General features: G+C 49.8%; 2 protein-coding genes across 2 annotated transcripts in view; both read right to left on the bottom strand.

The window, feature by feature from the left end:
* The window catches only part of ZSCAN25 (zinc finger and SCAN domain containing 25), a 430,575-nt gene that overhangs the window by 58,885 nt on the left and 348,308 nt on the right, over positions 1–23,382 (bottom strand). The gene's annotated exons all lie outside the window — the stretch shown is intronic.
* Positions 6,065–10,299, bottom strand: AZGP1 (alpha-2-glycoprotein 1, zinc-binding). The gene is made up of 4 exons (XM_052635509.1): positions 10,167–10,299; positions 7,995–8,255; positions 6,995–7,270; positions 6,065–6,360 (listed from the first exon to the last, which is right to left on the bottom strand). Exons 1-4 carry the CDS (start codon positions 10,297–10,299, stop codon positions 6,065–6,067), a joined length of 966 nt encoding a protein of 321 aa, XP_052491469.1.

Raw genomic sequence — 23,382 nt, 5'->3', positions numbered from 1 at the left:
CAGAGGCGTGCAAGGAGAACTGACCCCCTGGGGCTGCCGTCGACTGCGAAACACAAAGGCCGGAAGTACGTCAGCGTCAGCCTGGCCTGGCGCCCTCTCTAGGACCCTGGAGGCCCCACAGCTCAGTGGTTCTCCAGACCCGAAGCTGGTGGGCGGAGGGATCTGACCTGGGGATACCCAGGGTGTGTGCCCCCAAGGATGGCAAAGTGGCTCGCAGGAACACATTCGGAAATCGAATCCACAATTTACGTGTGGAAGAGAAACTCCACTTAAATGTATCCCGGCTTGTTTCAGCTAAGGGCTTTGAGCACAGAGGATTAATATCCTAGCTCCCCCAAAGGACGAGGATAAACAGGCCTGCAGAAAGCGGATCAGAGCTCAGGGTCTTTCAGTGACTGAATGGGTCAGAACGCGGACTTGTGTGTGCCACACGGTTGGTGCACTTTCCGCTGCCAGGATCTGCCTCTTAACAGAAATGAATCCTATTAAAACAAAAGCTTACTGCTTTCAACATGGTAGGAAACACGGAACAGTTTCAAAGCTGTTGATGGCTTGTGTGAGGACTCAGAGAAGACATACCCAATTCGATGGCTCCTATAAACCACCCCCCGCCCCCCCGCAACACAAAACAACAAATGTTAGCAAGCATGTGGAGAAATTGGAACCCTTGTGCATGGCTGGTGTGCCTTTGTGCAATGGTGCAGCCCCTGCGGAAGACTGTATACACTAACAACAAAATATCTGAAAAAGAAAGAGATAAAACAATCACATTCACACTAGCATCAAAAACAATAAAATATTAGGGATAGATTTATTGAGATGAAAGATCTGTACGCTGAAAACTATAAGACTGATGAAAGAAACTGAAGAAGTCACAAATAAATGGAAAGATAAACTGTGCTCATGAACTGGGAGAATTAACATCAAAATGTCCCTATTACACAAAAAGCATCTTTGAATCAATGCATTCCCTACCAAGATTCCAAGAGGCATTTTTCACAGAAATAGAAAAAATCCTACAGAGACACATAATCCAATGGAACAGAATCAAGAGCCCACAGATAAATCCATGCCGAGACAGTCAATTGATCTTCAACACGGTTGCCAGGAAGGGTCAATGGGAACAGGAGTCTCCCCAGTAAATGGTGCTGGGAAACTGAGTTTCCACCCGCAGAAGAATGAAACTGGACCCCTGTCTTACACCACTCACAAAACTATCAATAACTCGAAATGGTTTAAAGACTTAAATATAGGACCCGAAACCATAAACCTAATGAAGAACATACAAGACAACACTGGTCTTGGCAATGATTTTTTGAGGATGATACCAAAAGCTCAAGCAACAAAAGCAAAAATAAACAAGTAGGACTGAATTAAATGAGAGAACTTCTGCTCAGGGGAAAACAGAGTCTACAAAATGAAAAGGCAACTTAGGGAATGGGAGAAAAGCATTTGTAAGAAACTCATACAACTTAAGAGCAAAAAACCTAGTAACCTGTTTACTGTATATTGGACAGAGGACCTGAATAGATATTTTCCTAAGGAAGACAGACAAATCGCCAACAGGTACGTGAAGAGATGCTCAGCATCACCAATTGTCAGGAAAATGCAGATCAAAACCACAATGAGATATCGCCTCACATTTGTTATAATGGCTATTATATATACATATATTTAATATATTATAAATATTATATATAATATATATTAATTATATATATTAGAAATATATATAAAAGACAAGAGATAACAAATGCTGGTAAGGAAGCAGAGGAAAGGTAACCCTGGCGCACTGTTGGTGTGTGAGTCGTGTCCTACTCTTTGGGGCCCCATGGACTGTAGCAGTCCAGGCTTCTGTGTCCATGGGATTTCCCAGGCAGGAATCCTGCGGTAGGTAGCCGTTTACTTCTCCAGGGATCTTCCCGATCCAGGGATTGAACCTGTGTCTCCTGCGTTGCAGGCAGACGCTTTACTGTTGGGGCCACCAGGGAAGCTGTAAATTGGCATGGTGACCATATAGAGCAGTGTGGAGGTGTTTTTAAAAAATTAAAACTACAATATGATCCAGTAATCCCACTTCTGGGTAGATATCCAGACGAAATGAAATCAGGGTCTTGAAGAGACACCTGAGTTCTTGTTCGTTGCTGGATTATTTGCAACAGCCAAGTATGGGAGCAGCCTAAGTGTCCACTTAGGTATGAATGGATAAAAATGATAAAAATGCATCTTCTTCTAAGACGTGGGATTATTCACCCACGAGAAAGGACATCCTGCTATTTTTGACCATACGGGTGGGCCTTGAGGATATTATGCTAAGTGAAGTAAGTCAGGCAGAAGTTTCTGGAGTCAACAGCCAGTCCTGGATTAAGCGAAGCTCTGCTGCTGTCCTCAGGTTCGTTCATCTTGAGTAAGGATTTCCTTCCTTTTTAAAGTTGAGTAATATTCCACTGGGTAGATCACATTTTGTTGATCTTTCATCCTGTGATGGACCTTTGGGTTCTTTCCACCTCATCTTTAAGAGGGAAATGACATGATCTTACTGTGTGGTCAGAGCACTGAGGATGGTCAGAAAGGAGGCAGACTTGGGAGGACTGTGAGTTCCCGACGGAGGTGCAGCAAGACAGGTGCAGTCTGTGGGGAGGAAAGGGCTGGACTCAGCATAGTTTGGTGACATCCTTTCATCCATGGGAATGAAAGGGAGGGGACGGGAGCCCAGGGTCTTAGTTTGGGAAGTTGGGAGGAGACACTCAGAGAAGAAGGAGCAGAAGGAGGAGGAGAGAAGGATGGTGAAGGGAAGCAGTTTTTGCTTTTCTTTGGGGATAGGGTGGAGCAGGGAAGATAATGCTGGAATTGGGCGCAGGGAAAATAATGCTGAAATTGAGACATCTTTAGGACATCCAGGGGGCAATGTTTGAGGATAGGAGTGAAAATGGAGTAAGGTGACCCAATAATTATAACAGGGACCAACAGATACGGCGGAAGAGAAATGTCTTCCTTTCTCCTCTCACCCAGAAATCTCTGCCAAACCCTGCAGGTTCTTAAAGCTGCTGGGAGAACCTCTCCCAGCCTCTTAGCTGGACATATAGTGCCCTCTTGTGGCCATTACATGCAGCTGCAACTGAGCCTGCACCCTAGGGCAGAAATGGCCTTCTGGCATCCTGAAAGCTGCAGTTGTGGCCCATTAGCCTAAGAAGGAACTCTGACCCTCACGATGGATTTTAAGATCCTGCACATAAGGACTGGGTACTCAAAGGTCCAGAGAAGTTAACTGCCCCCTCAACATGTGCCGTGAGCCTAGGAGGCAGTGTGCGACAGCAGAGGAGACCAATAATGGGAGGTTCACATCTAACTTAGAGGAGTCCTATGCTTTTGGTATAAATATTATTGTTTATTGGAAAGCATTCACATAGAGGGAGCCTCCTAAACACAAGGCGGTGAGGGTTCCTTTATCCCTGTGGTCCCTTGAGGGTGGCAAGGCCAACATCGTGATTCTATTATCTTTCTCCGCCAGGCCCCTTCCATAGCCCCGGCTCTTTCTGAGAAGTAACCCTGCCTCCCAATCACAGCCATTTTCGAGGCCTGGGATTTAACACTGAGCAGGCCTGGCCTCTTATGAGTGTCGGGAATCTGAGCAGAGCTCCCAGGAGCTCTGGTTCCCTCCCCACCCCCACCCCCCTCCACCAATTAGGAAAAGTGCTGTGTCCATCCTGATCTCTGGTATGTGAGTTTTGAGGTGCCCAGAGCTAGCTGCACGGCCTGGGGATGCGGAGCAGAGGAAAGAAGGGGAAGAAGGCAACACAACAGAACCCAGGGAGGTGGGCTCCACTGAACTTTGCTCATGAATCCTCAGCACTCTCCCCTGTCCTGTTAGGCACAACAAACCACGATTTTCTCCTGATGGGGAGGGGCCTCCCATGGCTTTGAGTAAACGCTGGCCTGGTTCTCAGAGCTCCGGGTCTCCGGCTGAGTCCTCTGCACAGATGGAGCCCAAGCAGCCTTTCCTCCTTCCTCTCCTCCCTCCGCTCTCCTGGGACACAGCATCCTCTGCCCCATTGCTCCAGCCACGCGGGCACCAACTTGCACTCAGAACTCAACCTCCTGATCTTGTCAGAGGGTTTGCAGGCTGGGTCAGGGCTGGTAAGGAGAGGATACTAAAAGGAAATAGCTTTGATATGTCTGATGATAAACCATAAGGTCTGATTGGCTGGAACTGCAAGTTCTAGCCTCGTTCAGCCAAATGGAAAAGGGCATTAGCAGAGAAGGTATTTCAGCCCTATATCCAGTTGGTGTCTCCTGCCTAACTCGGAGCATGCCATCCCTTCACTCCAGCGGATGAGCTAACCCCAGAAGAGTCCTCCAGAGAGGGGTAAAGTGGTACTTAGGGACTGAGGAACTGCTGAGAAGGAGATAGCTTGTAGCAACGAGCCCCTCCTGGGGTGGGACATCCTCAAACTGCACTTGAAGATGGTCCCACCTGCTGGAGAATCCGTTGGTGGGTCTTTGCTGGGTGGGCAGGAGGTGGCTGCGGCAGGACCACGCTTGGCTCTCTGGACCCCTCCTTCCTCCCTGCAGTGCCCAGTCGCTGCCAATGGCCACGCCCTGCCCTTGGGTTGCTTCCCTTTGTCAGGATCTTGCCACCCTCATATCTTGGCTGTCTCGTACCCAGCTGGTATGAGACAATCTTTTGCCTCTTCTTGGTAAGCTGTCTTAGGTTTCCCCTGAAATCTGAACCCCTCCAGCAGGTTTCTCTGGGTTTATCAGCAGCTCTGTGCCCTCTTCTTGTCCCCACACTTGGCCAGGACTCAGGTCTTCTGAGGTTTCCTCCCCCTTGTCCAGCCTGGCCCATTGGTCCTGCCATAGGTGGGGTGGGTCTCACATTCCAATTGGCCTCAGCCCTGGCCTGTTCACGTGGACCCTGGGTCTCCTCCTTGATCTAAATATTTCTTCCTATCACATGTTATGCTTTGTTCCAGTCTCATAATGTGTTGCAATTGCTACATGTTTACCCTTTTGACTAGTTGGATTTTCTTTGTAGCCCTATTGGTCAGACTGATCTTTTTTTTTTTTTTGCACGGGGGTGGGGGTTGGGGTGAGGGGGGTGGGGGGGGGCTGGGGGGGTGGGGGGGGGGCGGGGGGGGGGGTGGTATCACATAGACTAAAAAAGCTACTTCTTGGCATTGATTTTCAAATTGGATCAAAGAATTAAGAAAAAAAAAAGGAGAATGGTCCTTAATTTTAGGTTAGGTCAAGAAGGAGAGGTAAGCAAGTGGGCTCAGAATTTTGCAGGCAGGGAAAGATCTGTCTAAGGAGCTCAGCTTGGAGGACTGACTCAGTAGGAGGTGGGAAGCTGAGGCGGGGCTGTGAGGGAAGGTCCTGCCTGGGCAGACGAGGCCTGGTAATAAGATCAGGTAAGTTCTGCTCTGTCTTTGGGTCTTAAACCTGTGGGTGGGGGTGGGTGACACAGTTAAAAAAAATAAAAGGAGGGAGGGAGTCCAAGAACAAGAGGGCCGATTCCGTGTCCTGGATGGAGTATGTGGTCCCAGGCCAACAAGGTGTGGGGAAGGTCCGGGAGCTGGAGTGAAGGGTGGTGTCTACCGGGAGCTGGACTGCTGGGGAAACAGGTACAGAAGAGGCTTGGATTTGTATTAAAGAGACTGCAGAGTTCCACGGCCTTGTGACCACTGGGGACATCAGCAGTGGGCATGCGTGAACAGTGCCCCTGGGACCAGTGGTCCAGGCCATGCTATGGTGGTGAGACACCCAGTAAACACTAAGAATTTCAGATGAATCCAGTGCTCGGAGAGGCAGGACAAACTCTCACATTTCTAGAGCACTTTGCAGTTTAAAAATAATCATTCTATAAGGCGAAGATGCTGATTTGATTTTGCAGATTACATAATGGGTTATTTGCAAGGATGGTTGGCTGTGAGTCGGCTCAGCGCTCCGCATTCAAGTCTTCCCTCTCAAATCCACCACCCGGAATCCACTGCCGTCCCCTGGGCCTGGCCCACGATGTTGACAGCGGCTCGTAGCGCCCACCTCTCTCATGGCACAGAAAGGGTGACTATTTGGCTTGCTGCCGTGGGTCCCACGGGACGGTGAGGGGCTGGGCCAGGCTTCTGTGCTCCACGTGGCAGGAGTAGGGGGCTTGGTCCTCAGAGGGGACCCCCACCACCACCCAGGACTGGTAAGTGCCGTTGCCGCTGGGGAGCACGTCGCCCCCTGACTCAGCCTCCTTGGCGTCGCCTGCCCGAGTCCAGTGCAGCCCGATGCTTCGTGGGTAGAAGTCGTAGGCCAGGCACTTGAGTGTCCTCTTGTGCCCCGGGGCCGCGTGCCCGGTGATCGACACAGAGGGAGACTCTGTGGAGGGACAGGGTGTGGGTGCCGAGGGCCCGGCGTCTCCCTGCCCACGGCTCCCCACCCCGGCATCAGGGGTGAGCAGGGCTTCTCCTCGAAGGCCAGGGCCCCCTGCCACCCTTCCTGAGACCCTTCCCCACTGCACCAAGGGCCCTCTGTGGCCACGCTCTTCCCCGCCCAGCTTGCAGCATGTATGACTTCCAAGGTCAAGAAGTTGTGAACGGGCCAAACGTTTTTCTGTTCTCTCCCCCCAGACATCCAAAACGGGCTCTGTGCCCCCCACCCCCGGTCTCAGCCCTGCCTCTTAGTTCTGTCTCGGGCTCCATCCATCCACCCCATCATCCTTCCGACCCTTCCCTGCTCAGGGCCGCGACCCTCTTCCTCATTGCTTCTCCAGTCAGCCTCAGCTCATGCCAGCCGATCCTGGTACCCCTGTTTCCATCCTTGCAGGGCAGGCATTGCACACACCTGCCTTCTCTCCACGGCCAAGCTGGGCGGTGGCGTCACCGGGAGAAGGGACTGCAGGGCCTGCCTGGGACAGTCTCCTGGGCACCCACCTGCGGTCGCCCTGGTCTTTCGCAGCAGAGCAAGGGAAGGTTGGGGCAAGGGAGGGCGGGGCATAGGCAGCAGCGGGTACCTCGTCGGTCCAGGTGGGTCCTGCTGTAGGGCAGGTACCTCTGCAGCATGCCTGGGCACTCCTCTTCCAGGTAGGCCTTGGCCCGCTGCACGTAGACTGCGTCTGCTTCCCACTTCCGCTTGGTGTTCTGAGCTGCTGGGTCCAGAGGGACCCAGGCTGGGATTTCTTTGTCGAACTTGATGAAGTCCCGGCCATCGTAGGCGTACCCCCAGAATGCTCCACTACTTTTGTTATTCCGGAGCTCACAGCCAAATGCTCCCTGAAAGGTGTGAGACCCTGCGCCCTCCCCCCAGCCCCGTGAAAGTCAGCCGGCCAACCAGGCATCGGTTATGCCTAAAGAGCTCTTCGTTTTGCACGATCTGCCACCAGTAGCCTAGATAGCAGGGGCTTCCCTGGTAGCACAGCAGTAAAGAACTCGCCTGCCAATGCAGGAGACATAGGTTTGATCCCTGGGTTGGGAAGATTCCCTGGAGAAGGAAAGGGCAACCCCACTCCAGTATTCTTGCCTGGGAAATCCCATGGACAGAGGAGCCTGGTGGGCTACGGTCCACGAGGGTCGCAAACGGTCAGGCTGGACTTAGGGTCTAAACAACAGCAATAAGACTAGGCAACTGGGCAATGTGTCCATGGTCGAGTAGCTCGTGACTGGGGGAGCCACCACGTGAACCTGGGACGCACTGCAGGCTGCCTCACTCTCCACCCCACATCCCTGGGCAAGGGTGAGTCTGGCACACAAAAAGGGACCCGCCTTGGATGGATGGGGGTGTGGAAGGGAGAGCTCAGTGGTGCCCGGATTTGTTCTGACTCGGCCCTGGGAGTGAGGATGGGGAGCGCAGGCAGGCAGGTGAGTGTGGGATGCGGGAGAGGCACGCAGAAACTGTGTGTTTCCGCTCGCGCTTCCTGATCCTCCTTTGGGAGGGCCTGCTTCCATCCCGCTCACAGTTGCGGGGCTGCCTCTTGAGCGGAGCCCCTGCACCCCCGCAGCCCGTGGTCCACTCACCTTCTCTGTCCTTGTAGTAGTCTATGATGTCGCTCAGGGTCTCCATGAAGATGTCCTCCCTGGCCCTCTGAAGGGCGCTCTCCTTCTCCCAGTCCTCCATCCCTTCCACCTGGCTCCACGGCGCCAGGGGCTCGGCCCTCCTGCCTTCGCTATCGTAGTGGAAGAAGGGCTGGTCATTGAGGTAGGCAATGGCCTGGAAGCTGGGGAAGCCCTCACGGGGCTTGGACAGCCCGGTGTAGAGGAAGCTCAGAGAGTAATTCCCTGTGAAAGACGAGGAGGAATTTGAGGAGGGGTGTCCCTGCAGGTGAGTCTGGTGCGGGGCAGCAGGGCGCCAGGAAGGGAGGGCACCGGGCCTCCCCTCCTCAGCTCTGTCCACCCGCTGTCTGCCGCAGACCGCTGGAGCCTCCCCCAAGAGAAGGGGCAGCCTTATGTCCCGGGGATGACAATTCAGAGCCCATTGTGGGCCTTCACTGCATCTTGTCTTCTTGGCAAATAAGCAGATAGTATCTCTCAGCCTCCTTGTAGGTGTATTGGGACCAGGTGGTTGAGTTCTGTCAAAAGGAAGTGTGAGTGGGTGTGATATCTTTTGGTCCAAGGCCCCAGGGGCTGGTTTGCTCCATCTGTCTCTCCCCCTTTAGGCGATGGCTGTGGAGGCCACAGGATGAGACAGAAGAATCCCAAGATGTAAACAGGCTGGATCCCAGAGTCATCCTATGGAGGAGACTGCCTGATCTGTCTTCAGTTTTACATGAGGACGTGTCTGATCTGTATTCAACTTCACATGAGCAAGAAATAAATATCTCATGGATTAAGCCACCCCGAACTTTGTTACTGGAGCATAGCCTAGTCTAACCTGACAAATACATGTAGTTAGAAAGTGTCAGAAGGATAATTTGCTAGAAAACTCAGGGAATGACCTAGAGTAGCTTGGTACAGGGTAAGACCAGGATGGATCTCAGAATTCCCAGGGCTGTAACTCGCCTTTTGGTGTGAGGTGGAGACTGGGAGATGGGGGAGCATTCCCACAATCGATTCCATAATTGATTCATCCTTTATAACTTACACGGGTGTTAATCATGTTGGAGGTCATACGGCAGAATCCTAGTTCAACTATTATTTTTGCTAATTAGTTTCTAAATGTGATGACTGTTTAGCTCAGTAGACCTCAAGTAAAACAGATTACCCTCCATAACGTGGGTGGGTCTCATCTAATCAGTTGAAGGACCCAAGGGGAAAGACTGAAATCCCCTAAAGTAGAAATTCTGCCTCAGGTTGCCTTCAGGCTCAAGACAGCAGCGTCAGCTCTTCTCTGGGTCTCCAGCCTACCGACCTGTCCTGCAGGTGTCTGACTTGCCAGCCCAGCCCCACAGCCATGTGAGCCAATTCCTTAAAATAAGTCTTTTTCTCCAGAGTCCTACTAGCTCTGTTTCTCTGGAGAACCCTGACTGATACAGAGTTTGATGTAGGGGGTTATTAACATTCTAAAGGTGATTGATTGTTATAAAGTTAACATAAAACATATTTCTGGCAGCTCATGCAATGTAATGGATTTTAAACTTGCATGGTTTTATGTGACGTTTAATAATCCTGAAATTCTGTATGCCAGAGCCAGACTCATTTCGCTGTCCTGGAATAGGCCCTTATTCCTTCCAGGTTCCAGCCGGCTTCTTTCCTAGTCACCCGCCTGCCTGGCCCAGAGGAGTAATATCTGAACCGTGGAGTGAGAGATGAATTTTCTTCTGGAACCATCTCTCCAGTTAATCTGCCTTCACATCTGCCCCTTGGGGTCGCGCTCTCTCCCTTGAGTCTCAGACAGGTCCATCCAGTGGTCAGAGCGAGGAAAGGGATGAGAAGTTCTGCCGGTGTGGCTCCTGCTTGGTTCGGGCTGTGTGACCCTGGGCAGGTCACTCCACATCTCTGGGTCTTAGTTTTGTTTATCCTGTAAATTAAGAGTTTTCGATTCTGATTCCTTAAGGTCTTACTTTGCCTGAGTCCAGAGGCTCCCTGAGTGCTTTTGGAAGTGTGTGAGTTGAACTAGTGAGCAGCCTGGGACACCTGTTCCTATGTACCCTTGAGAATCCTGGCCACCTGGGGGCCCTTCTTGAGCCCATCTGTCCAGTTCATTGCCTCCCCTCCATTCTTCTCCAAACCCACCCCTGCTTCCCCACTCACCAGCCTGGGTCTCCTCGGGGGCTGCAGGGCCCAGAAGTAGCAGCAGGGACAGCAGGACAGGCACCATCGTGCTCACCGTCCAGCTGGAAGGTTCTGGACTTCCCCCGGTCCTGGAGCAGGCAGCAGACAACATGGAGAATAGAGCCAGGTGTAGCTATGGGAATGGCTGGGCTTTGAGCCTGGTCAGGGGTGGGGCCAGGGAGGGGCGGGAATCCACAGGCCAATGAGAGGTGTCAGAGAGGGCTGCGAGTGAGAGAAGAGGGTGCACAGGCCTGGCTGGGAGGGTCTGTGCTCAGCGAGTCTGCAGACCACCTGAACACGAGAGCTGAGACGGCTGATCTGGGGACCAGGGCTTTGGGTACCCCAGTGTGGAAGAATGCCAGTGGGCTGGGTGTGTGTGTGGCAAGTGGCAGATGACTAGGGCATGTGTCATCCTTCCAGCCTCTCTGACCTCCCCACCCCGGGGTTCGTAGGGGGAGCTGGGTATTGTCAAGCCACGCTTCACCCTTCCCAGCTTCACCCCTCCCCGTTGGCAAAGCCTGGGCCTGGGTAGACCCCAGCCCGGGTGTAACCCCCTCCCCACCCCACCCACCCCCACTGCTCTGCCAGAGCTCTGCCTCCTGGCCTTCTATGCCTGGGGGAACCCCAGCATTTCCACCGGGGAAGTGGGCACAGCCAGAGGCCCCTTGTGCAGCACCCCCAGCAGCAGAACAGGCGCACGTGGCCCAGGCTCAGGGGAGCAGCCGCTCTCTCCCTGGACACCGACTCAGGGGTCAGTGAATCAGAGAAGCAGCCGCAGCAGACAACCCGTCCTGGGGGTCTTGGTGGCTCCCAGGGGCGTCCAAGTTTCCCTGTGGTGTCTGGTGGCAGGACAGGTGTACCCAGGACCAGTTGCATCGTGCAGTGCCTGGCAGCAAGAGGACAATCAGTGAACATTTAGGAAAACAGATCAATGGATCCGCGAGCGAAGACAAAATGAGAAGACACCAGACCTACTTGCGGGGCACTGAGGCCGACTTGGTGGAAACGGATCGAGCGGTTGGGCAGTGGGATGGTAAGTGCAAAAGGGAGGCTTGAGTCAGAGTTTTGGGGCACAGTCCTGTGGGCGCCCAGTGTCCAAGGAACGAGGCGCATTCCTTGATCGTGTCTTTTCAGTCCCCGTCTGTGTTCTCTGCACACCCGTCCCTCTAGGTCAGCAGTTCTTAGCCTTTTATGCCGTCTACTCAGGCTTCCCTGGTGGCTCAGATGGTAAAGAATCCACACACAACGCGGGAGACCTGGGTTTGATCCCTGGGTTGGGAAGCTTCCCCTGGTTGAGGGCATGGCAACCCACTCCAGTATTCTTGCCTAGTCCTGTCCCCGTGGACAGAGGAGGCTGGTGGGCTACAGTTCTTGGGGTCGCAAAGAGTCGGACACGACTGAGCGATTCTACTGACTGATCAAATAAATTAAAAAATTTCCTTCAAGGTAAATTTTTTTTTTTTTGGCTGCTCCATGTAGATATTAATTCCCCAACGAGGGATTGAACCTGAGCTCTCAGCAGCGAGAGCACAGAGCCCTAACCACTGGACTGCCAGAGAATTCGCAAGATAATGTTTAATGCATAAAATAAAACATAGGATACAGAGAAAGCCCATCACATGCAAAGGCAGGTTTTCCCATGCACTCCTCGGGTTTGACGGGCTGTCTGTAGTGGGGTCCCTCAAATACAGAGCAACACGCTCTTCTAAAAGGGCCGAGAAACTATTGAGAAGGAGGTAATTTGTGGCAACGAGCTCCTCCTGGGGTGAGGCATCCTCAGCTGCACTTGACGATGGTCCCACCTGCTGGAGAATCCATTGGTGGGTCTTTGCTGGGTGGGCAGGAGGTGGCCGCGGCAGGACCACACTTGGCTCTCTGGACCCCTCGCCCTTCCCTGCAGTGCCCGGTCACTGCCGATGGTCCTGCCCCGCCCTCGCGTTGCTTCCCTTTGTCAGCATCTTGCCGCCCTCATATCTCGGCTGTCTCACAGTTGGCTGGTCAGGAACAATCTTTTGCCTCATCTTGGCAAGCTGTCTTAGGCTTGCCCTGAAATCCGAACCCCTCCAGGAAGTTTCTCTGGCTGTCTGAGTGGCTGTGTGCCCTTTCCTTGTCCCCACCCCTGGCCAGGACTCAGGTCTTCTGAGGTTTCCTACCCTTGCACCCCGGCCCGCGTCTCCTGTTGTATAGGTGGCGTGGGTCTCACATTCCAATTGGCCTCAGCCCTGGCCTGTTCACGGGGGCCCTGGATCTTCTCACTGATCTAAAAATTTCCTCCTGTCATGTTATACTTCGTTTGTTCAAAGGTCAGAACAAATATTGCTTTGAAATATCACTCACTGTGTTATTTCCTTCTGAGTTACTTGGTTCCTCTTCCATGACTAATTATTGTTATTCTAAACATTTCTCAGTGCACCAGCCCTGAGCACCCTGTCTCATGCAATGAACCTGGACTGGCGGTCTGTTTCACATACGATAATATACATGTTTCAATGCATGGCAAAACCACTACAATATTGTAAAGTAAGTAGCCTCCAATTAAAATAAATAAATAAAAAATTTCTTTCTTTATTTGGCTGCATTGGGTCTGCATGCAGCACGCAGGATCTTTAGTATCTGTATGCAAACTCTTAGCTGTGGCATGTGGGATCTAGATCCCTAACTGGGGATTGAACTCAGGCCCCCTGCCTTGGGAGCACGGAGTCTTACCTCTGGACCACCAGGGAACCCCCATGACTAATTATTAAGGATGGCATTTCCATGTATTGTCTACCGAGTACGGGTTGAGAATAAACACTGCTATGAGACAGACCTAGAGGACCGCAGTGTTTATCCAGGCCAGTGTCTCCCTGGGGAGCTCAGGGCAGGGACCATATCCAGATGTAGGCCTTCTTCTTCTTTTTAAAAAACATTTATTTATTTGGCTGAGTTGGGTCTTATTCGTGGCACCCGAGATCTTTCGTTGTGGCGCACGGACTCTCCAGTTGTGGCAGGGGGCTCGGTAGCTGTGTGGGGGCTTCGTCGTTCCTCGGCGTGTGGGATCTTAGTTCTCTGACCAGGGATTGAACCTGTGCCCACAGCAGTGAGAGCACGGGGTTCTAATCACTGAACTGCCGGGGAATTCCCGCACATTTTTTTGATTTAAATAAACGTCCACACTGTTACTTCCAAATACATGATCTTTTTGCAATTCTTCCCTTTTCCCGTTAATTATTTTTCAGTCAAAATTCTTTGCTTAAGACCATAAGTATTTTTTTCAGTGTTTGGTTTGTGCAAAGTCATATGGTTTTTAAAAATATTTTCCCCTTATTTTTCACACAGTGATTTTTCGTATCTTCTGGCTGGTTGCTTTGAAGACATTCACCTCCTTGTCTCTCAATGCTTTCTTGACGTTTCATTATTAAGTCAACATCCTGGAAAATGATGATTCTCCTTCATCCTTTCCTAGCCTTCACCACACACCTCCATTTCCCATCATCCATCTCCCCAATAAAATACCTTATATGAAAAAAAAAACCTTATATGAGAACTTAGGCTAGATCTTGATTATTTTCATTATTATGACTGTTAATACATTCACAGCTCTGCTGCGTAGTGAGCTATAATCATTTTATTTTCTCACACACCTTTTTATTTTTAATGGAGCTGATGGTTATTACTTTTCTATGTTCTTATTCAATTGCCTCACCAGTCACATGAATCTCATCACAAGACATTCAGGAATCTTGGGTTTAGACAGGTTGCTCTCCACACCTGGGATCTCCCTTCATCCTCGTCACCCTGGGAACTCCACCTCGTACCTGCGTGGTACCTTCTATGTCCCAGAGATTATATACACCTTCCCAGGACCAGCCCATCTGTCTTCTCTCTAGGTCACGTAGTCTCCCAGGCCTGGCGCCGTGGAATACGATTCTTTTCTTCTCCTGACTCCCCCTCCACCCTCGTTCCTGGTGGTCTCTCTCACTCTCCCCCCCAAGCAGACAGGTCCATCCAGCTGTGGAGAGAGGGAGGGAGGGAGAGAGAGAGAGAAGAAAGCTTTCTCCTCCCACCACTGGGAGGGGGCAGAGAGGCCAGGCCTCCCTCTGCCCTCCACCCTTGGGTGACCCCTGCACCCCGGGCACCCTGCTGCTCCAGGGCTTGGCACATTTCGTCAACATACAGCTGTGGGAGGAGGCCGGTCTCATCTGGTGGGAGGAGGGAGACAAAGAAGGCCTTGTCTGGTGGAATAAAGAAGGGGGATGACTTCTCGGCACCCCTGGGGGCTGCCTTCCTGGCACCAATCCTCAGAACTTACTGTGAAAGAGGAGTTTGTCTTGGTGCTTTAGGGTCCTGTCAGAAGCTTAGAAAGAATTGGGCAGAAGCCCCCTCCCCCAACCTCCAGCACCAACCTTAACCTCCTCCCCTGATACCCACACTGCCCGGGGCACTGTGGACATTTATAAATGGAGCCATTGAGGAATCAGGAGAAATCCAGGCAACTTTGAAAAGTGTGCCTGTTCCCCGAGTCCTGTGTTTCTCCCCACCTTCCACCCCCTCTTCAGTTAGACAAGGACTTTGGTCACTGGGTCTGGACCATTTGCGAGGCCCCGAAAGGTGGGCTTCCAGTTCTGATTTTCCCAGGAGGTGACCGCATGCCATCAGCAAAGACGAGCTGAAGGCCCCTGACGCAGAGGCTCCTTCTTGAGACACAGCTTAGCGGAGGGGGACGTCAGACTCTAGAGCCACCCTTGGTTCCCACGCTGCCTCTTCCACTCGCTGCCTGAGTGACCTTCACAAGTGATTCAAACTGTCTGGACCTTGGTTTCCTTGCTAGTCACCTAACTGTTATTAGGAGTGTAAATGTTTAGGGTTTGATGAACTGGTCCCTTTATAATAATGGAATGGCCACTTTATCCCTGGTAATATTTTTGCTATTACCATTAATATTAATTGATATTAATAACGCCCCCCTGGATTTCTTTTGCTTTGTGTTAGCATAGTATATGTTTCCATCCTTTTACTTCTAATTCACATGTGAAATTAAAAAGTGGGTTAAGGACTTCCCTCGTGGCTCAGAGGTAAAGAATCTGCCTGCCAGTGCAGGAGACCCGGGTTCGATCCCTGATCCAGGACGTTCTCGCCTGCCGCAGAGCAGCTGAGGCTGTGCACCGCCACAAGGGCAGCCACTGCGGTGAGAAACCCGAGCAACCGCAACTCGAGAGCAGCCCCCACTCGCTGCAACTGGAGAAAAGCCTACACGGCAGCGGAGGCCCAGCACGGCCACAAATAAGAAAGAAAGTTAAAAAGTGGGTTATTTGCACTTAGCATATGAGTAGGCCTTGCTTTACTCAGTCTGTCTCTCTGCCTGTAAATTGAAGTGGCTTGACCATTTACACCTCATGTGGTTATTCACATGGTTAAATTCAAACCTCCCATGTTGCCATCTGTTTGCTATTTGTCTCATCTGCTTTATTTGTTTCCTTTCTCTCCTCTTCTGCCTTCTTTTGGATGAATCATATGTTTATTATTCTATTTTGTCTCCTTGGTTGCCCATTAGCTACAATCCTTTCTTGACTGTATAATACTGTACATTTTACATTTTCACCTTATTGCAGTTTACCTGCAAGGGATATCAGACCATCACACACAGTATAAGAATCTTACAAAACATACCCTGATTTTTCTCCTCCTGGCCTGTATGCAACACGGGGTCATGGCATACTCTGCCATGCTCTCTCTACAGGTGAAGTCTATAAAGTAAATCTATAGACTTACCAAAGTCAGTCTATAAAGTCTGGAAAAGGAGGGAACTCTTGAATTCCTGGCTTCAAGGCCCCTATGTTATACACCTGAAACATATAATAATGTACAGCAACTATACTTCAATAAAAAAAGGAAGAAAGGAAAGAGTTTAACCCTAAACAGTTCCCTGGTAGAGCTACCAAAGGTTGTACTTCAAGAAGAAAAAAATTTAGCACACCTATGTTCGTGACATTGTACAGGAGACAGGGATCAAGACCATCCCCGTGGAAAAGAAATGCAAAAAAGCAAAATGGCTGTCTGGGGAGGCCTTACAAATAGCTGTGAAAAGAAGAGAAGCGAAAAGCCAAGGAGAAAAGGAAAGATATAAGCATCTGAATGCAGAGTTCCAAAGAATAGCAAGAAGAGATAAGAAAGCCTTCTTCAGCGATCAATGCAAAGAAATAGAGGAAAACAACAGAATGGGAAAGACTAGAGATCTCTTCAAGGAAATTAGAGATATCAAGGGAACATTTCATGCAAAGATGGGCTCAATAAAGGACAGAAATGGTATGGATCTAACAGAAGCATAAGATATTAAGAAGAGGTGGCAAGAATACACAGAAGAACTGTACAAAAAGGATCTTCATGACCCGGATAATCACGATGGTGTGATCAATCATCTAGAACCAGACATCTTGGAATGTGAAGTCAAGTGGGCCTTAGAAAGCATCACTACGAACAAAGCTAGTGGAGGTGATGGAATTCCAGTAGAGCTATTTCAAATCCTGAAAGATGATGCTGTGAAAGTGCTGCACTCAATATGCCAGCAAATTTGGAAAACTCAGCAGTGGCCACAGGACTGGAAAAGGTCAGTTTTCATTCCAATCCCAAAGAAAGGCAATGCCAAAGAATGCTCAAACTACCACACAATTGCATTCATCTCACAAGCTAGTAAAGTAATGCTCAAACTTCTCCAACCCAGGCTTCAGCAATATGTGAACCGTGAACTTCCAGATGTTCAAACTGGTTTTAGAAAAGGCAGAGGAACCAGAGATCAAATTGTCAACATCCGCTGGATCTTCAAAAAAGCAAGAGAGTTCCAGAAAAACATCTATTTCTGCTTTATTGACTATGCCAAAGCCTTTGACTGTGTGGATCACAATAAACTGTGGAAAATTCTGAAAGAGATGGGAATGCCAGACCACCTAACCTACCTCTTGAGAAATCTTTATGCAGGCCAGGAAGCAACAGTTAGAACTGGATATGGAACAACAGACTGGTTCCAAATAGGAAAAGGAGTATGTCAAGGCTGTATATTGTCACCCTGCTTATTTACCTTCTATGCAGAGTACATCATGAGAAACACTGGGCTGGAAGAAGCACAAGCTGGAATCAAGATTGCCGGGAGAAATATCAATAACCTCAGATATGCAGATGACACCACCCTTATGGCAGAAAGTGAAGAGGAACTAAAAAGCCTCTTAGTGAAAGTGAAAGACGAGAGTGAAAAAGTTGGCTTAAAGCTCAACATTCAGAAAACGAAGATCATGGCATCTGGTCCCATCACTTCATGGAAATAGATGGGGAAACAGTGGAAACAGTGTCAGACTTTATTTTTTGGGGCTCCAAAATCACTGCAGATGGTGATTGCAGCCATGAAATTAAAAGATGCTTACTCCTTGGAAGAAAAGTTATGACCAACCTAGACGGCATATTCAAAAGCAGAGACATTACTTTGCCAACTAAGGTCCATCTAGTCAAGACTATGATTTTTCCAGTAGTCATGTATGGATGTGAGAGTTGGACTGTGAAGAAGGCTGAGTGCCGAAGAATTGATGCTTTTGAACTGTGGTGTAGGAGAACACTCTTGAGAGTCCCTTGGACTGCAAGGAGATCCAACCAGTCCATTCTGAAGGAGATCAGCCCTGGGATTTCTTTGGAAGGAATGATGCTAAAGCTGAAACTCCAGTACTTTGGCCACCTCATGCGAAGAGTTGACTCATTGGAAAAGATTTTGATGCTGGGAAGGATTGGGGGCAGGAGAAGAAGGGAACGACAGAGGATGAGATGGCTGGATGGCGTCACTGACTCTATGGACGCGAGTCTGAGTGAACTCTGGGAGATGGTGATGGACAGGCAGGCCTGGCGTGCTGCGATTCATTGCGTTGCAAAGTGTCGGACACGACTGAGCGACTGAACTGAACTGATGTTCATAGCAGCACTACTCACAATAACCAAGAAGTGGAAACAACCCAACAATCCATCAATGGATGAATGGATAAACAAAATGTCGCACATAAATACATACAGTGGAATACCATCCAACCTTAGAAAGGACTGAAGTTCTGATAGATGTTACAACATGAATGGACCTGGAAGACAGAGAGTTGGACTATAAAGAAAGCTGAGCACCGAAGAATTGATGCTTTTGAACTCTGGTGTTGTAGAAGACTCTTGAGAGTCCCTTGGACTGCAAGGAGATCCACCCAGTCCATTCTAAAGGAGATCAGTCCTGAATATTCATTGGAAGGACTGATGTTGAAGCTGAAACTCCAATACTTTGGCCACCTGATACAAAGAGCTGACTCATTTGAAAAGACCCTGATGCTGGGAAAGATTGAGGGCAGGGGGAGAAGGGGATGACAGAGGATGAGATGGTTGGATGGTATCACTGACTCAATGGACATGGGTTTGGGTGGACTCTGGGAGTTGGTGATGGACAGGGAGGCCTGGCGTGCTGCGGTTCATGGGGTCGCAAAGAGTTGGACATGACTGAGCAACTGAACTGAACTGAACTGAAAATAAGCCAGTCACAAATGCTGTAGGGTTCTACTGATGGGAAGCGTCTAAAGCAGTCAAATTCATAGGAATAGAAAACAGAATGGCGTCGGGAGGGCGAAATGGGGACAAAATTCCAGTTTTGGGAGATGAAAGAGTCTTGGAAATCCACTGAACCATAATGCAAATATATTCCACATGATTGAACTGAACACAAAATAGTTAAGATGAACACACACACACACACACACACACACACACACACACACACACACACACGTAAAAGGAGAATAAGATTTAATCCAGAAGGAAGTTATGATATTCAAGAAGCAACCGGAGCAGAGAAACCGGTAAAGATGTTGTTAAATTTAAATAAGAATTGAGTTAAATATTCCGTCTGCAATGCTGAGCATGGATTAGGGGTAGACAATTCTGAAAGCAGAAGCCATGTCAGTAATTCAGTCTTGAACTAAGGCATCTTCTTAATTCAAGGGACAGAATCTGCACAACCGGTAGACTAATAAGATGTGCTCAATGCAGGAGAAGCTGTCGGTGATGACATCAAAGGTTTTGGTTGGGACCCAGGGTGGGTGGCAGAATTAGTCATTCAGATGTGGAAAATGTAAGCGGAGGATTTTTATTTTCATGAGGATATGAAATTATAGTGGCTTTCCCATTAATAGGTCTTTCAGTTCAGTTAAGTTCAGTTCAGTCGCTCAGTCGTGTCCGACTCTTTGCGACCCCATGAATCGCAGCACGCCAGGCCTCCCTGTGCATCACGCCAGGCCTCCCTGTGCATCACCACCTCCCGGAGTTCACTCAGACTCGCGTCCATCGAGTCCGTGATGCCATCCAGCCATCTCGTCCTCGGTCGTCCCCTTCTCCTCCTGCCCCCAATCCCTCCCAGCATCAGAGTTTTTTCCAATGAGTCAACTCTTCGCATGAGGTGGCCGAAGTATTGGAGTTTTAGCTCCAGCATCATTCCTTCCAAAGAAATCCCAGGGCTGATCTCTTTTAGAATGGACTGCTTGGATCTCCTTGCAGTCCAAGGGACTCTCAAGAGTCTTCTCCAACACCTCAGTTCAAAAGCATCAATTCTTCAGCGCTCAGCTTTCTTCACAGTCCAATTCTCGCATCCATACATGACCACTGGAAAAACCATAGCCTTGACTAGACGGACCTTTGTTGGCAAAGTAATGTCTCTGCTTTTGAATATGCTATCTAGGTTGGTCATAACTTTTCTTCCAAGGAGTAAGCGTCTTTTAATTTCATGGCTGCAGTCACCATCTGCAGTGATTTTGGAGCCCCAAAAAATAAAGTCTGACACTGTTTCCACTGTTTCCCCATCTATTTCCATGAAGTGATGGGACCAGATGCCATGATCTTCGTTTTCTGAACGTTGAGCTTTAAGCCAACTTTTTCACTCTCCTCTTTCACTCTCATCTACAGGTCTTTAAAGGCTGGTAATTTGAAATATGAGCAGGCTAGCAGCATAGTAGAGTTTAGGGGTTTGCTATCTACAGCCAGATTGCTTATCCAAATCCCAGCTTCTCCATTCACTAGTTGGCTGACCTTTTATAAGTTACTTAACTTCTCAGTTCTTTATTTCTCTCCCCTATAAGAGGGTAGTAATAGTATGTACTTCATAAAGTTGTTATGAAGTATGAGTTAATAACCATTTAGCACTTATAATATCCATCACTTATTATGCACTGAATAAATGTTGGTGTAAGAAGATATTGGAAATTCAGACTGGGATTTCAAGATGCAATGTTTTGGAAAATATAATATGTAGGACATTCTAAAGAGATTGCTAGTCTGTGATGCAGTATTTCAAAGGGAAACCAAATGAACAGCAGTTATGTCACTCAAACTCTATGCCCACATCTAAGTTTGGCTGAATTGTTGGAAATTAAAGGCAAAGAGGGCTAATTCTGGAGAGAAGCTACTTTGTTTTTGTTGTTGTTATCTTCAGTTTAAATTTTTATTTTGGCCACACTGCGAGGCATGTGGGATCTTAGCAGTTCCCCAGCCAGGGACTGAACCTGCAGCCCCTGCAGTAGAAGCACAGAGTGTTAACCACTGGGCCACGAGGGAAGTCCCTGGAGGGAAGCTACTTGGGAAAGAGATGTGCTTTTAGTTCTTCCCAATGGAAAGGGCTGGGAGAGGATGCTCCCTCCCGCCTGCATCTCATGCCCAGTGAGAATCCAATGTGTGGGCCCCAGACTGATAAATCAGAGAGGCAAGAGACAGGATGTCCAGCAGACGAACGGAAGGCAGTGTGGTTGCGCTGGATATGGCCTATGTGCCCAGAGTCTTTGGGCCCTAGAGATGCATCAGTATTTCCTGTGGACCAGATGTGAACAGAAGAGAGCCAGTGAGAGGTTTCTGAAGTCCTGCTGAATAGTATCCCCTGGAAGAGTGAACAGGCTTCCAAAGTAAAACATTCATTTGAGAATTCTCTGGCGGTCTAGTGGTTAGGCTGCCATGCTCTCACTGCAGAGGGTTCAATCCCTGGTTGGGGAACTGAGATCCCGAAAACCATGCAGTGTGGGCACCCCCCACACACAAAAAAAATTCATCTGGCAAACTGTAAAAAGATCAAATGACTTAAAAGGTGAAGATTATCAAGCTGGACTTGAAGTTCTTTGTAATAATATTAAATGCTAGAAAATAGTGGCACAATGCCCGCATCTCCACAGGCGCGGTATCTGGAACTCGGGTGTTGGAATTCTCCCAGGGTTTGGGCTCCCTGAGCTGCTGAGAGGACGAGGAGCAGGCAGATGCCCATCGGGCTATGGGGGAGGCCTGTGCTATTTCTCCCAGCCAAGACAACCCTAGCGAATGCTCTCTGTTGTTGCCTGCCAGCCCCTGCACTGAAAAGATGCCAAAGCCTCTGCCTCCTTTCGGATGATCTCCCCGTTTCAGTTCACGTAGACGATGTACCCCTGACCCTCGACAACAGAGGGTTGTTCTCCGGAGTCCATTCTTTAGCAGCTGGGCTGCCTGTGCCTCTGGCTGCATTTCTTTGACCCTGCATAAGGCTGCCAGGAATGACAAGGGGTGGGGGAAGGAGTGGGTGGTGGAGGGAGGCAGGGCCTGGGGGAGAGCGAGGACCCTGCAGGCTCGGCCCTGAGGACACTTCTGTCTGCCTCTTTCCTCTGCTGCGGGTGCTTTGGCTTCAAGCTGCCAGGTGAGTGCTGGGGCAGCACAAGGCTGGGCTGGCCCAGGGCCTAGGGTGGCGGAGGGGGCCACCCTAGGCTCTGGGCTGCACAGTTGCAATTCTAATGCACACACCCACTCTGGGATATCATTAACATTCAGACTTGACTCGCTAAGCCTGGGATGTGGCCTGAGGTTCTGCATACCTGGTGATGCCAGGGCTGCTGCACCCTTAACCACCCTTTAGCAAAAGATCTAGAATGTTTTCAAGGCCAGGTGGGGTGAGCTGGTGGCAGGGGGCTGGGCCCAGCACTGGCCTCAGTGGACATCTTTCCCTCACGGCCATGTTGAGTCTTAACTCCCTCCAGAGGTGGCTTCTGCCACCTGTGGAATCCTGGAATTTTTCTCCCCCCACAAAAAAAGAGATGCTCAGAAAAATTCTTGACAAAATCATGATGGAATTAAAAAAATATGTTTATATATTTGAAAATCTCCTCAAACTCTGGGCTTTCCTCTTTCTCCCAACTCTTGAGCTCATAGGAACTACTTCTAATATCTTGACAGGGTTTAGATCCTGCCAACCCCCTCTTGAATAAATTGATTTGCCAACTATTTTTCCCCTTCCAGAAACAGAGTGTTCTCTCGAGCTGTCTCAACAGTGCTGAGCCCTCAGCTCCCTGGGTCCCATAGTTTGGCCTGGGGTCTCTGACCCACTGTGGGCAAAGATATGTTTCTGGGAAGAGGGAGAGGGTCTCAGAGAATGAGAGGGGTGGGCAGGGGATGGCTGGAATAGATGGGGAAAGCAGGGGGTCCCAGGAAAGGAGGGGAGGAGGGATGGCTATATTTGGGCTCCAGTTTATCAGAAACTTCCCCTGATCTGCAGACTTAGGAAGATGGGGCAGGATATTTACTGCCTACACCCTCTAGGCCCTGGAATGCATGTGGAATAAGCCCTGTGCTGGTGGTAACAGCCGTGGCGTAAAGGACACGGAAGGGTGCTCCAAACCAGAGGTTCTCAAGCAAGCCCTCTTGTCCTGCTTTTTCCTGTTCTCTCCTTCTGTGCGGAAACCTGGAGACCTCAGCTCAGTTCTGAGAGCCTCCCAGAGAACATCTGGGTCTCTGGCTACAGCTCTGGGGTGGGCATGGGCGAGAGAGAAGAACAGAGACAGGGCTTCTGGAAACCACTCAAACTCCTGACGCTTGGAACAATCCCAGGTCTGCTGGGGAGATGTTAAATCCCAGGTCTGCTGGGGAGATGTTAAATCCCAGGTCTGCTGGGGAGATGTGTGTTTGGAGCTGCACTTTGAAATGAGACGAGGTTGAGAGTTTACTAAATTAGCCTTTAGCCTGGTGACTTGCCGGGAGAGATAAGGCAGCAACCCTTAGAGCTCAGTGCTGCCCACCCCTGCAAGTGCTGGGACCCTTTGAACTCAGTAGTGGGAGGGGCTGGAGGCATCGTCACAGGAGGGTGACCTGGAAATGGGCCGATGATCTGCCCTGCAAAAGCCCTTGGAGATGCTCTGGTACAGATGTCTTG

This window comes from Budorcas taxicolor, chromosome 2 (genome assembly GCF_023091745.1).
Source record: "Budorcas taxicolor isolate Tak-1 chromosome 2, Takin1.1, whole genome shotgun sequence".
In the NCBI taxonomy this organism is placed as follows: domain Eukaryota; kingdom Metazoa; phylum Chordata; class Mammalia; order Artiodactyla; family Bovidae; genus Budorcas; species Budorcas taxicolor.
This window is presented reverse-complemented; position numbering and strand designations above follow the sequence as displayed.

Bases quoted from the DNA above. Each gene is read 5' to 3' on its own strand.
- AZGP1 (XM_052635509.1), bottom strand. From the start codon at position 10,299: ATGTTGTCTGCTGCCTGCTCCAGGACCGGGGGAAGTCCAGAACCTTCC. The intron at 7,271-7,994 runs GTGAGTGGACCA...GGGAGGGCGCAG, and splicing joins CTACTACAAGGACAGAGAAG to GGTCTCACACCTTTCAGGGA. The intron at 6,361-6,994 runs GTACCCGCTGCT...GTCCCTCCACAG, and splicing joins GACCCACCTGGACCGACGAG to AGTCTCCCTCTGTGTCGATC.